This window comes from Erythranthe guttata, chromosome 11 (assembly GCF_056151865.1).
Source record: "Erythranthe guttata isolate IM_541 chromosome 11, IM_541, whole genome shotgun sequence".
NCBI lineage: Eukaryota > Viridiplantae > Streptophyta > Magnoliopsida > Lamiales > Phrymaceae > Erythranthe > Erythranthe guttata.
Genome location: NC_142543.1, coordinates 14,946,187 through 14,959,921, shown reverse-complemented (window position 1 = coordinate 14,959,921; position 13,735 = coordinate 14,946,187). Strand labels below are relative to the sequence as shown.

The window sequence follows — 13,735 nt, the reverse complement described above, 5'->3', positions numbered from 1 at the left end:
TTTATCTTCTTCTCTCTCTTCTCTATCTCCCTCTTTACAAGATATAGAAGGTTGAGATGTATAATGAGTTGACGGCTAGGGTCATCCATAGTTTCTTGATTTTGCGAAAATTTCTTCTTAATCGCCGTATGTTATGGATTTTTAATTTGATTTTGCTGCCTCTTTTTGGATATGGCGGCGGTCATGAAGAAAATTGGGTTTGGGTGGCTTTGTTTTGGTGGTTTCGATGGTGGTGGTTTTGTTTGGGCTGGTGGTGCAGGTTGTAATTTACTCTATTTGCTATTAAAAACCGTCAGAATATGGAGCTGCGATGGTGATGGTGTGGTGTGGCGGCGGCGTGGTGACGACGAGGAGCAGATCTAGAGTCTTTTGGTAGATCAGGCGGAGGACGGTGCGCGTAGAGGAACTGGCGCAGGCAGGACCCTTAATCGACTATGTATTTTTTTCGGTAGTCGATTAAGTTAATCGACTATGCTCTCGTAGTCGATTAGAGTTAGTCGACTGTTTTGATAGTCAATTAAGGTTACTTGATTTCACCTTTTTAATTCATTTTTGGATTCCTATTTGTATAAATCAATTACAAATCATGTATATTATTTACTATGTAAAAAGGGGTTTTTATGCAAAAGTCTCCAACCAAGCATATTTATTATTCTAGGTTTAGAGGACATATCTCTTTCACCAATAAGCTCATCCCTTTAATATTTATTATAACTAAAGGAAACATTCATGTATATCCCAATATTACCATCAACCATTTATACCCAATTCTTAATTGTAACCCCAATTTATCAATTTTGTCCACAAAAATTCAATTTTGACTTTTTTTTGGAGCATAATTTATTATGCTCCAATTTCATCCTTAACTTAATATAATCTCAATTTGACCCCAAATTTCACAAATTACTCAATTTTGACCCAAAACTTTTTTTTTTCAAAAAAAAAAATTTTTGCCGCCGGATTCCGGCGGTGACTTTTCAATTTTTTTTTTCTTTCTTCCGGATTTTTTCGCCGGTATCCGGCGTTGACTTTTTTTTTTCTTTTTTTTTTCTTCCGGATTTTTTCGCCGGTTTCCGGCGTTGACTTTTTTTAGTGTTTTTTTAAGTTTTTTTTTTGTTTGGTTTGTTTTGTTTTTCCACGTCCGCCGCTAAACGTTGAACGTAATTGTGTTGTCACTGACAGTAAATTAACGTAATTATACTGTCAATGATAGTTAATTGACGTAATTGTACTACCGTTGACATTACATTTATGTAATTGTGCTGTAGTTGACAGTAAATTAATGTAATATTATTATTTTTTATTTTTTATTGTTTTTTTTTTATTTTGTTTGATTTGTTGACAAGTCAACGTAATTATATTACTGTCGTTGACAGTGAAATAACTGTAAACACAATAATATTACTGTCAACAACATCAATATTTTATTTTTTTGAGGTTTTTGTTTTGTTTGAGTTATTCACGGAGTAACGTAATAATATTACTGTCTATTATTGTAATATTACTGTAAACACAATAATATTACTGTGGTTGACGGTAATATTACTGTTGTTATAGTAATATTGTTGTCAACCACATCAATATTATTATTTTGTTTGGATTTTTTGTTTGTTTGAGTTATTCACGGAGTAACGTACTGATATTACTGATATTACTGTCTATCATTGTAATATTACTATGGTTGACGGTAATATTACTGTTGCTATAGTAATATTACTGTCACTCACAGTAATATTAATTCTTTTGGTTTTTTTTTATTATGTTTACATTTGTTGAACGGTCCACATAGTAATATTACTTTATTACACAATAATAATGAGTTTTGTTGTGTTAATATTAATGTGCTAGAGATTAATATAGCAATATTACTGTGTTAAACTATAGTTTAGTTAATTTTACTGTGTTTAACAGTAATATAGTTAATATTACTGTCAATCACAGCAATATTGCTGTTTAAACGGAAAAAAAAAGAAGAAAAAAAAGAAAAAAAAAATATTAAAAAAGTCAACGCCGGAGACCGGCGTTGACCGCCGGTCAACGCTGGAATCCGGCGAAAAAATCCGGAAGAAAGAAAAAAAAATGTTGAAAAGTCAACGCCGGAGACCGGCGTTGACTGCCGGTCAATGCCGGAATCCGGCGGGAAAAAAAAAGTTTTTGAATTTTTTTTTTGTAAAAAAAAAAAGTTTTGGGTCAAAATTGAATAATTTTTGAAATTTGAGGTCAAATTGAAGTTAAATTAAGTTAAGGATGAAATTTGAGCATATTAAAGTATGAGGGGTTATTTTAGTCCTACAAAAATCTGTATTGGTATTGGTATATGTATTCATATTAGTACTGGTACTGGTATTCATTACTTACACAATACAAAATATATTTTTTATTTTCTTTTACTTTTCTACTAATTTGTATTGCATATCATTGATCTAACTATTTTGAGGAACTTTTTTAAATTAAATATTTATTTTTAGGGACTATTAGTGAGAACCCCCTCTACCTTTATTTTAATAAGGATGTATCTAGCTCCTTTTTCTTTATTAGTGAGAGACCCATCCTTTTTTTATTCTCAAATTTACCCTTCCTCTATTCACTACCTATTAATTATTATACACTACTTTGATTCACTTTGATTTTTTTATTATTTTGTATTTTAATTTTAATTTTCATTTTTTTATTTATTTGTTATTTTAAAAAAAAAATATTTTAAAAAATATTTTTTTAACTTTTTTATTATATTTTTTAATAAAACAACTATTATTAATACAACTGTTATTAAAACTATCTTCACTTAAAACAACTATATTTCAATAAAACAACTATTTTTAAAACAACTGTTATTAAAACAATATGATTAAAACAAGGGTTAAATACAAAATCAACTATTTGTTAAATCAAAATCAACTATTACATTCAACTAAAAAGTAATAAAAACAACTATATTGCTGACGAAAAAAACTATATTGTTGTACGAAAACAACTATACTGCTGTACAAAAACAACTATATTGTTGTAAACAACTATTAAATTGTCGAAACAACATTAAATTGTCGACCCTAACCAGTAACCATATTAAGTTATACAGGTTTACCTGTAATTTTTTGGAGGGTTTTCACTAATAACCCCTTATTTTGGAGGTTTACCTGTAATTTTTTTTTACGATCATAGATCATATGTATGGGTTTTGGTCCGGATTGGAATTTAAAAAAAGGAAAACAATAATAAATTGAATTGTTCATAGAGTTTTAGACTGTTACTCAAAACGATCAAGTTTTTTTTGCTATGTCTGGAAAATAGTAATTCATTTGTGGAACAAGCATAATTGTAAATTGTAATCGGAGATGAGGCAGCCGGAGGAAGAAGAAGCCGCTGATCGGCGGCGCAGTGCTGAAAACTGCCTATTGAACGCCGCCAGAACGGTGGCGCAGCCCTTGCCCTATTGGCGTGGTAATTTTTTTGTGTTTTTTGGTTTCTTCTCCGCGGGGGAGATGGGAAAGAAAAATAAAAGGGAAAAAGTGATTATGAAGAAGAAAAAAGAGGGAAAAATGCTGCTTGATGTTTGTACATCGCGCTGCAACAGGTTGTACCTTTGTTCATTGAGACCTGTTTTGCAATTTATTTCCCTAATTTGAAGTTCCATTGTTAGTTTTGTTTTCTAGATTGTGTTTTTTTGCCGTAGGTAGTGATGATTTTACTGCAATAGTTATTTGTTACATGACTGGTATTCGAATATAACTACTTCCATCAGCTGAAACCCTGATTGATTATTCATTACGTGTCGTAGTGCTTCGCCATCGAGAATTTATTGATACGGACATTGCATACATTTTTCTACATCGGAGAAGATTAGATTTCAACGTTTCACCTTAACTAGGTTAATAGTGAAATTTTGATAAATTTGATAAACTAATATATATCTCGAGATTGGGTTTTTATGTTTTCACCTTACGATTAGACTTCAGCATACTATATTGGAACTCATAGTGTTTCGTACTGTTAGTTTTAATCGAAATTGGATAAACTGAGTTGTCATTTGGTGCAGTGAGAACCGAGTCGAGGGATAGTTTAAATGAAGTATATTCTCGATTTTCATGCAAGGATGGAGCATGATGTTAATTAATGATTAATTAAAGTCATGTTGGAGATAATGTATACGTATTGTTCGTTATAGGAAAGTCGAATGCGATATTTCTCTGGCTATGTTTATTTTTCTTGATGAATAGTAGAAAAAAGAAAGAAAATAACTTCGTTCACAAGGTTACGTAAATGTCTATTAATAGATTTTTTCATGAACTAGCTCGTGTTTTTTCCTTAGATAGTGATAATTTTACTGCAATAATTACTTGTTACATGATTAATATTTGAATATAACTACTTCCATCAGCTGAAACCCCGATCGATTATTCGTTGCTTGTCGAAATGCGTCGCGATTGGGAATATGTTTATTGATACATTTTTCTACGTGGTATTAAATTTCAATGTTTCACCGTAAGTTAGTAGTTAAATTTTGCTAAAAAATATAGGTATGTTTTGTGCATGGTAGATGCAAGAATCAGAGAATATATGCTACTCTTTGTGACCTTGCATGAAACGAAGTACTTGATCATCGAAAGTTCAGACAACTCGACTGTTATAAAGTCGTAAAAAAATATGGCTCAAATTCATTTTTTCATAATCTTAGTTACTAACTTGCAATTATTGAAGTATGATAGCATAAGATCTTGTTATTATCTTTTAAACCTCGGAAAAGATATTCCGGGGTAAAGTACTCCAGCATAATATGTTGGAACTAATAGTATATTTAATTGAAACTGAATGGACTGAGTTGTTATTTAATAGAAAGAAGGAAGTTCTTGTTCCCGATTTACGTGCATGGAGCATCGAGGAAATAAATGTATCAATTTAGATGGAACATGATGTTAAATGATTCATTTGTTGGTACTAAACCTTAACTTTTATTCGATCTTTTCGTTTTAGGAAGTCGAAGGCCATATATATATAGGTATGTTTATTATTCTCGAAGAACTAGTTGAAAAAAAAGGAAATCACTTTTTTTACAGGATAACTGAACAACACTCGGCAATAGGAAACTGAGGTCTTCTCCGTAATATTGAGTTCATGACAACAAATACGCGATAAATATATTTTTTCTTTTCGTGTTGATTAAGTTATCGGTCTTCAGTCTCGTTGCAGATAAGAACAATCAGAATAAAGAAATGTCAGATTCTGAATAAATGTTATTCAAACCATCAATTACTAATTCATTAACAATCCATATAAGCTAATGCAATAAAAGGAAACTTTTGAATTACTGCTATACATTCATAATCATTATTTAATCATTAGAATCTGCATTTGATATTTCGAATAAAGACGTAAATTGTATTCTATGATGTATATATTTTCTATTCAGCAGGATTCTGTTGACCGTGAGATTCCGTCCACATTCAGTAGGGTATCTCGTATCTGAAATTATTTCGAATATCGTCATCGAATTCTTTTTTTGCTCGTTACCTCTCGTTTAGGTCAAGCTATATATTGAGTCCAAGACAACCATATTTTCATATAGCAGAATTATTTACATATTTGTTTTTTACTCATACTGTGTCTTCCAGAGTTTTTTCACTTAGGTGAGTCTGTTTTTTCGGTTTCTATATGAAGTCTTTGTATATATATATATAATGAATAATATTTTTTTTTTTTTTGTGTTGTTAGGAATAAAAAAGAGCTGTAAGAGATGGATTTGTCTAACAGAGGAAATGGATCGGGCGACGAAGAAAACTACAACTCACGAAATGGCAAGAAGCAATACCACCGTCACACTACCGAACAAATTCAGCAGCTCGAGGCGTACGATTAATTTCTCTCTAAATAATTTTATTCCATTTACATTTCGATTTTTCATAAACCTTCATTTGCATGGCTGAAACGAAAGACAGGACACTTGAAATAGAATTTCTCTATATAATATTTTTTCGTTTCCCGATTTTATGATATTTACGCAGTTTCTATAACGAATGTCCGCACCCGGACAAGAACCAGAGGCAACAATTGAGCAGAGAACTCGGCCTTGACCAAAACCAGATAAAATTCTGGTTTCAAAATAAACGAACTCAGACAAAGGTGCTTTATTCTAATTTATACAGAGTACGCAAATATTTTTACGGTCATTTACGATGATTTATTAACTTGATTGTACATTATGTTTATAGGCTCTGAACGAGAGAGCAGACAACAATTCCCTCCGCTCGGAGAACGAAAGAATTCATTTCGAGAACCTTTCGATGCACGAGGCTCTGAAAAACGCCTTTTGTCCCTCTTGCAATAGCTCAGGCGTTTGTGAAGAAGAGAAACGCCAAAATCTACAGAGATTGAGAATCGAAAATGCACATCTGAAAGAAGAGGTGATCTGATCGATCGATATATTGTATACTAAATAATCGAGATCTTTATTTTTTGCACATGAAAAGTTTCATCGTTTTCCGTACTTAGCAAATATAGCAACCCCTTATGTCCGAGTTTATTTAATTGCACGAGTAAAAGCATATATTCAAGAAACATGCATTTTTGGACATTTATTAATATCGATTTTCGTAAACCTTTTTTTTCAGCACGAACGAGCGGTCAACTTCTTGACCAATTACATGGGAAATCCAATTCTGCCTTCCGTTGGAACGGAGCCCAGTACTAGTGCACCTGGTGAACAATATATGTCACAACATTGGTCAACAAGTGTGACACATGTGGATCAATCTGTCATTATCGAGACAGCTGTCGCTGCAATGAACGAACTTATGGAGCTGTTACGTGTGAACGAGCCACTGTGGTTCGAAGCTCCATCGGAGCATGGGAGATATACTTTACGTAGAGATAGTTATGATATGATTTTCCCCAAGTCAAACCAGGTCAACACTTCTAGTGCTCGGTTTGAATCTTCGAAAGATTCGGGCGAGGTGGCAATGTCTGCCACACATTTAATCGAAATGCTTGTTGATGTGGTATGTATGTTACACATTGGAGTTTTTTTTTTCTTTTTTCTTTTTTCTTTTATTTTAAAAGTGAAAATTTATTTGCTAATAATTTGCAGAACAAATGGAAGGAAATTTTTCCTACTATCGTCACAAAAGCGACGACCCTTGAAGCAATCGATACTGGAATATTTGGTGGTTTGTTACATTTGGTAAGGACCTCAAAAAATCCATACTATTATTATTATCATTATTTTTCGGGATATCTGAATGGATAAAAAATTGAATGTTTTGACTTATTTTGGTGCGCAGATGTATCAAAAAATGCACATTTTGTCGCCTCTTGTTGCTCCCCGGGAATTTTTCTTCATTCGATATTCCCGCCAAATTAATTCGAGCACTTGGGTGTTGGTGGACGTGTCCTACGATTTCATAACACAGCTCCAAGATTCCGTTCCCACTCGTTCTTGGAGGTTTCCTTCAGGGTGTATTATTCAAGATATTTCAAATGGAAAATCAACAGTGAGTTCTCTATATATAAAATTAAGGGTAAATTACACACACCCCCCTGAGGTATGCTTAAATAACTGTAAGGTCCCTGTGGTATCGATAATTACACTCAGCCCCCTGAAACGTAGTCAGAAACTCTAATGGGATAATGAATTGGATACGTTATTCCGATAGGGTTCTAACGGACTAATGGTTTCAGAAAGTGGTGGAGACAACAAAGAGCTATGGGTGATTTAAGAAATGTTCGGGAATGTTCGGGGAGCCATGTCACCCCATAGCTCTTTGTTGTCTTCACCACTTTCTGAAACCAATAGTCCGTTAGAACCCTATCGGAATAACGTATCCAATTCATTATCCCATTAGAGTTTCTGACTACGTTTCAGGGGGCTAAGTGTAATTATCGATACCACAGGGACCTTACAGTTATTTAAGCATACCTCAGGGGGGTGTGTGTAATTTACCCTAAAATTAAAAACCCATTTATTTAAAATTGACTAATATTCCATTTTAAGTGAGTACTCTTTATCTCATATTATGTGTCGATTTAGAGTTTCAAGGCAGAAGTCATGGGTGTTTTTAGCAATTCGATGTAATACGGGGTGCCGAATGCTATTAACTCTATTCTTTTACGCTATCTACATACTGAATATCAATTTTCTTGAATAGGTTACATGGATTGAACATGTACAAGTGGACGACAAATTATCGACTCATCGTCTGTACAGAGACTTCGTTTGTGGTTCTCAAGCATATGGAGCCAAACGCTGGATTACTTCTCTTCAAAGAATGTGCGAGAGATTTGCATTCTCAAATGGACTAATCGCCACACCTACAAACGAACTTGAAGGAGGTATATTATTATTATATTATTAATATTATTATGTTCTCTTACCTCTCGTATTCCGATGACTTCGATGAATGGAAATTGTGGTTAAAACGTTAATTACTATTTCCTTTCTTTTGTCATTCAGTTATCGAGTCGCTTGAAGGAAAGAGAAACGTAATGACACTTTCCCAAAGAATGGTGGAGAGTTTTTTCGAAGTACTGTGCATGTCGGATAAACTCGATTTTCCAAATCCGTTAGAATATCATAATAGCGGAGTTTGTGTCGCGCTCCGAAAAAGTAACGGACCTCATCAACCTGATGGATTCATTGTTAGCGCAGCTACCTCGCTTTGGCTTCCCTTTTCGAAGGAGCATCTCTTCAACTTCTTCCATGACGAGAAAAGAAGAGCACAGGTACGTAACAAAAAATAAGTTAACGATGTCTTAATCGATTGCAACTTTGTTTTCTTTTAATTAAATAATTGGACCTTATAAGATTATGTTCTTGTCCTGACTAATCCTATCTTGGCAACCGAACGATGTCTTAATCGATTGGAAATAATATAGAAAGACTAAAAATGTGTTTTTATCTTATGTGCAGTGGGATGCCCTATCCAATGGGAATCCTGTAACTACTGTTGCGCACATCTCAACCGGGACACATCCCGGAAATCGTATTTCCATTATCCAGGTTAGTTACCGATTTATTTAATTTAATTATTTATTATTTGAAGGCCGATATATGTACCATAAGCTTCTGACTCAATGTGATCTATAGAATGAAAAGAAAATTAATTAGTGCCTTGATAAAAGCTGGGGTGCTGTGTCCGTTTACTCGTAATTTGATTTTGAACAGCGTATAATTTGATTAATTGCTGATTTTTCATAAATTGATATGCACCTACATTTGCACTAAAACCGGAATTAATATAAATATTTACATGTGCACTATTAGTTCAAATGCGGCGCAGAATTTATGTAGCATCGACTCTCTAGGGGCCTTGAATATCATTGATTTTTTTTTTTTTAAATCTGCAGCCTTTTTTACCCAAAGAAAACAAGATGGTGGTGCTGCAAGAGAGTAGCATCGACTCTCTAGGGGCAGCAATAATATACGCCCCGATGGATTTGAAGGCGCTCCTCTCTGTGGTGAATGGGGAGGACGCAACGAAAATACCGATTCTGCCCTCGGGTTTTGTGATCTCTACCGATGGCCGTGCTAGCAGCAGAGGCACCAACGGAGCTTCAACCAGTTCCAACACCGGTAGCGGTGGCTCGCTTCTCACGGTTGCTTTCCAGATATTAATTTGTCATAGCCAATTGACAACGCAACTGAATATGGAGTCCGTCGCCACCGTGCATACCCTAATCAGCTCCACCGTTAAAAAGATCAAGGCGGCGCTTCATTATTATGATTAATTTCGGATTTTATCTTCTCGAATATTGTTTTTTTTTCATTAAATCATACTTTTTTGTTTTACTTGTTTTTTATTTATACCGTTAAAACAGTTAATAATATTCATATATATATTATTTAGAAGTTACTATTCAATGGTCTGAAATGCGTTTAGCTTGAATTTGTAGTCTCTTCGTTTCGTAATTATCAGGAATTTTGTTTAATAAGCAACTCCTTATGATCGAGTTTATTTAATTGCACGAGTAAAAGCATATATTCAAGAAACATGCAATTCACTATCACAACATTGGTCAACAAGTGCGACACACGAGATGGATAAATCCGTCACTATCGAGACAGCTGTCGCAGCCATGAACGAACTTGTGGAGCTCTTACGTATGAACGAGCCACTGTAGATCGAAGCTCCATTGCGCAACGGGAGGTATACTTTGCATGGAGGTAGTTACGATAAAATAGTTCCCATTGGCAAGATATACTTATGATTTTGAACAGCTTATAATTTGATTAAATGTTAAGCTTATAATTTGAACAGCTTATACTTTTGATTAAACTTCCGATTTCCCCACTCCAACTGGAACGGACATAAAATTATTTTTGTGCGAGGTTAGGTCGTACGCAGCGCAGTTTTTTTTAACGCACAGTTAGCACAATAAATTTGTGAACGCGCGCGCTGGTAAAACCGGAATGGATATAAATACTTATGTGTGCACTGTTTGTTCAAATACAACGCGATTTCTTTAACACACAATTAGCACCATAAAGTTTTTAATTTATCATAAAATGATATCAACTACATCTGCACTACTGAAACCGGAATGAATCTACGTGCTTTAATGTGCATTGTTAGTTCAAGTACCGCGCAATTTGTGTAGCACAATCAGCGCAATAAAATTTATTTAACGATTTGTTTTGCTTGATTATTATGATTAATCAGGATTAATTATTATAATCTTCTTGAATTGTGTTATTTCATTAAGTCATATCTTTTATTTTGCTTGTTGGATAAATATTCGAATGGATTGTTTTTTATATATGATTTTTGGTTAGTATTTTTGCCTTACAACATATACTTGTGAGTTTCTTGGTTATTTATGGAACGGTAAGGAATAAACGAGCCTTTATATTACATATTTTGCTCAAGAAAATAATTGCAATTTTTTCCGTTTATCTACACACCACTAGGAGTGTGTATGCATTTCTGTGTGAATGAATGATAATGATTTATTCGGTGTGTTTCACTTCGTATAACATTAAATAAAACGGTGCTATGTCCGTTACTCGGTGTATTCATTGTTGGTGCAACTTCCTCTCTTTGGCTTCCTTTCCCGAGAGAGAATCTCTTTAATTTCTTCAAAGATGAGTAAAGAAGAGCACGTTAACGTTAAAAAAAAAATAACAAAGTTAGTAATTTTGTTTCTATATAGTGAATCTACAATTTATTTTCTTTAGCCCTTGATCGGTTGGTACGATTAGCAGTGGGATGTCTTATCAAGTGAAAATCCCGTATATATTATCACTTTAAAGACTAGCATGATCAATCTCACGTCGAATTTTGAAAAAGATGCATTCGTGATAAAAAGAAAAAGAAAAAATTATGACCTTTGTACCGGTGTAAGATGAAAGCTTTGGCTTCTTTAATTTGGAAATTATCTATACTTATTTTATATCTGTAAAAGGAGGAATGCTAGGAAGGTTTCTTCCATTTTATGTAGCGACAAAATTATCCCTACATATATTTTAGAGTTTATAGAAATCAAAGGACAATGATGTATTTTAGTTAATATTTCATTCAAAGGTTAATTATATAAATAACTTTTCATATTCAAACTGTGTTTTTATATTTTATTTCTATTATAACTTCAAAATTAATTTGAAGTTTGAAAACATATTTTATTCATATTAAAATACATTCAGAGAGTTTTCTTTTAAGATATTACTAGTAATTCACCCGTGCGAGGCACGGGATCAATTCTAAGTACAATTTTTTAATGATTAAAACACGATGATGAGGTAAATCAAACATTTTTATGGGAGTAATATAAAAAATGAAAATATGTTTTAGATAAATAATCGAACGAAAACTTTGAATAGTTGATATATATCACGATATAATCTAAAAAGTTTAAAAACAATAGCAATTCCATTTGATTTAAGTACCGATATAAACAAAGTACATGACAAAAGAAAATATGAAATACCAAAATTGTGATATAAAAATTAAGATACATTATTTGATCCAAATTGTACAACTTTCTCGTCCAATACACTCGTATCCTTAACATAAATTTAATTCTCAAAGTAGTGATTTAGAGCACATGCACTAACATCGCTTATAACTCTCTTTGCAAGTAACATGCACATTTTTCGTTGTTCAACTGCAATCAGTGATACATTACTGAAACATAATCACCTAAAAGTGTAAAAAATAAATAGAATTTGTACTAAGAGGGTGTTTGGCTAAGCTTATAAGATGTTAAAAGGAGCTTATAAGATGTTTAAGAGCTTATAAACTCTTCCAAAGTGTTTGGTAAATTTTTAGAAAAAGATCTTAATTTTTCAAAAAATAAGCTGTTGGAGAGCAAATAAGATCTTTTTAAATAAGTACCTCTACCCCACCTTTTTATTTAAGATCTTTTAATGAGTAAAATAGGAAATAAGCCCATTATCCAAACACTCTAAAAATTAATCTTAAAAATAAGATGTAACAGCTTATCAGCTCTTAAAACATCTTATCAGACGTAAGAGCTTATCAGCTGTTTAAAATAAGCTTAGCCAAACACCCTCTAAATCACCTTTATTTAAAAAAAAAAAACAAATTCGGTGGAATATGCAATAAAATTAGCATAAAGTGCAAGTAAACTAACACGGAAAAATAATTATACAAATAAAAAATACAAACAACAAATATATATTTGAATCACAATATACAATTTTCTGATGTACATTCATATTCCCTGAAAAACTTCCTTGTAGACATTATTGTAAGTAATATTAGTCGTCTATTCCTGCTTGATGAATATTTTTATGCCACCTATACTCTTAACTCTCCATATTACTACGTATAATAGTCCATGACACCTCTACTCTTAACTCTCCATATTGCGACGTATAATAGTCCATGTCACCTCTGATACTATATTAATATTCGTCTAATACTAATACTAATATTAATACAAAAATCAATATTAATATTAAAATCATTACTAAGAGCAACTCCAATGCAAGAACTACATGAAGTATCAAACTAAAAAACCATCATTTTTTTCTAAAAGTATCAAAGTATTATATCAATTATCAAATGAATATTTAAGGCTCCATTTTGATAACTCCCATTGGAGTTGCTCTAAGACTAATATCAATATTAATACCAATATCAATATCAATACTAAAATCAACACTAATATTTATACCAATACCAATACCAATACCAATACCAATACTAATACCAATGTCCAATATCAATACCAATACCAATACTAATACCAATGTCCAATATCAATACCAATACCAATACCAATACCAATACCAATACCAATACCAATACCAATACCAATACCAATACCAATACCAATACCAATACCAATACCAATACCAATACCAATACCAATACCAATACCAATACCAATACCAATACCAATACCAATACCGATACCGATACCGATACCAATACTAATACCAAGACTAATACTCATACTCATACTCATACTCATACTCATACTAATACTAATAATAATATTCATATTCATACACATACACGTACGAATACTCATACTAATATCAATATTAATACCAATACTAATACCAATACATATACCAATGCTAATACCCCAATACTAATATTAATACTAATATTAATACTAAGCCGAGTCTTCTTGACTTTTTGAGTGTTCTGCTTTATCCGATGTTTTAGCAGCCGCCACCTAATACTGATATTGATACTAATATTAACACCAATTCTAACACATTACTAACACTAATACTAATACTAATACTAATACTATTACTGATACTAATACTAAT

The 13,735-nt window shown here is 32.6% G+C and overlaps 1 protein-coding gene across 2 annotated transcripts; it reads left to right on the top strand.

Moving 5' to 3' along the window:
* The first annotated feature begins 3,046 nt into the window (after positions 1-3,046).
* LOC105953403 (homeobox-leucine zipper protein HDG11) lies at positions 3,047-9,875 on the top strand. 2 transcript variants are annotated; one of them, XM_012977062.2, is made up of 11 exons: positions 3,047-3,574; positions 5,710-5,844; positions 6,000-6,117; positions 6,207-6,398; positions 6,606-6,992; positions 7,082-7,174; positions 7,275-7,484; positions 8,139-8,322; positions 8,444-8,712; positions 8,900-8,989; positions 9,337-9,875. In XM_012977062.2, exons 2-11 carry the CDS (start codon positions 5,732-5,734, stop codon positions 9,715-9,717), a joined length of 2,037 nt encoding a protein of 678 aa, XP_012832516.1. In that variant the 5' UTR covers positions 3,047-3,574; positions 5,710-5,731; the 3' UTR covers positions 9,718-9,875. The 2 variants fall into 2 exon arrangements, with proteins under 2 accessions (XP_012832516.1, XP_088681258.1); XM_088825132.1 differs by having other exon boundaries at positions 3,053-3,574; positions 9,353-9,532.
* The last annotated feature ends 3,860 nt before the right edge of the window (positions 9,876-13,735 follow it).

Coding starts and splice junctions, on each gene's coding strand:
- LOC105953403 (XM_012977062.2), top strand. CDS start 5,732: ATGGATTTGTCTAACAGAGGAAATGGATCGGGCGACGAAGAAAACTAC. Junction 5,845..5,999: donor CAAATTCAGCAGCTCGAGGC/GTACGATTAATT, acceptor ATATTTACGCAG/TTTCTATAACGAATGTCCGC. Junction 8,990..9,336: donor ATCGTATTTCCATTATCCAG/GTTAGTTACCGA, acceptor TTAAATCTGCAG/CCTTTTTTACCCAAAGAAAA.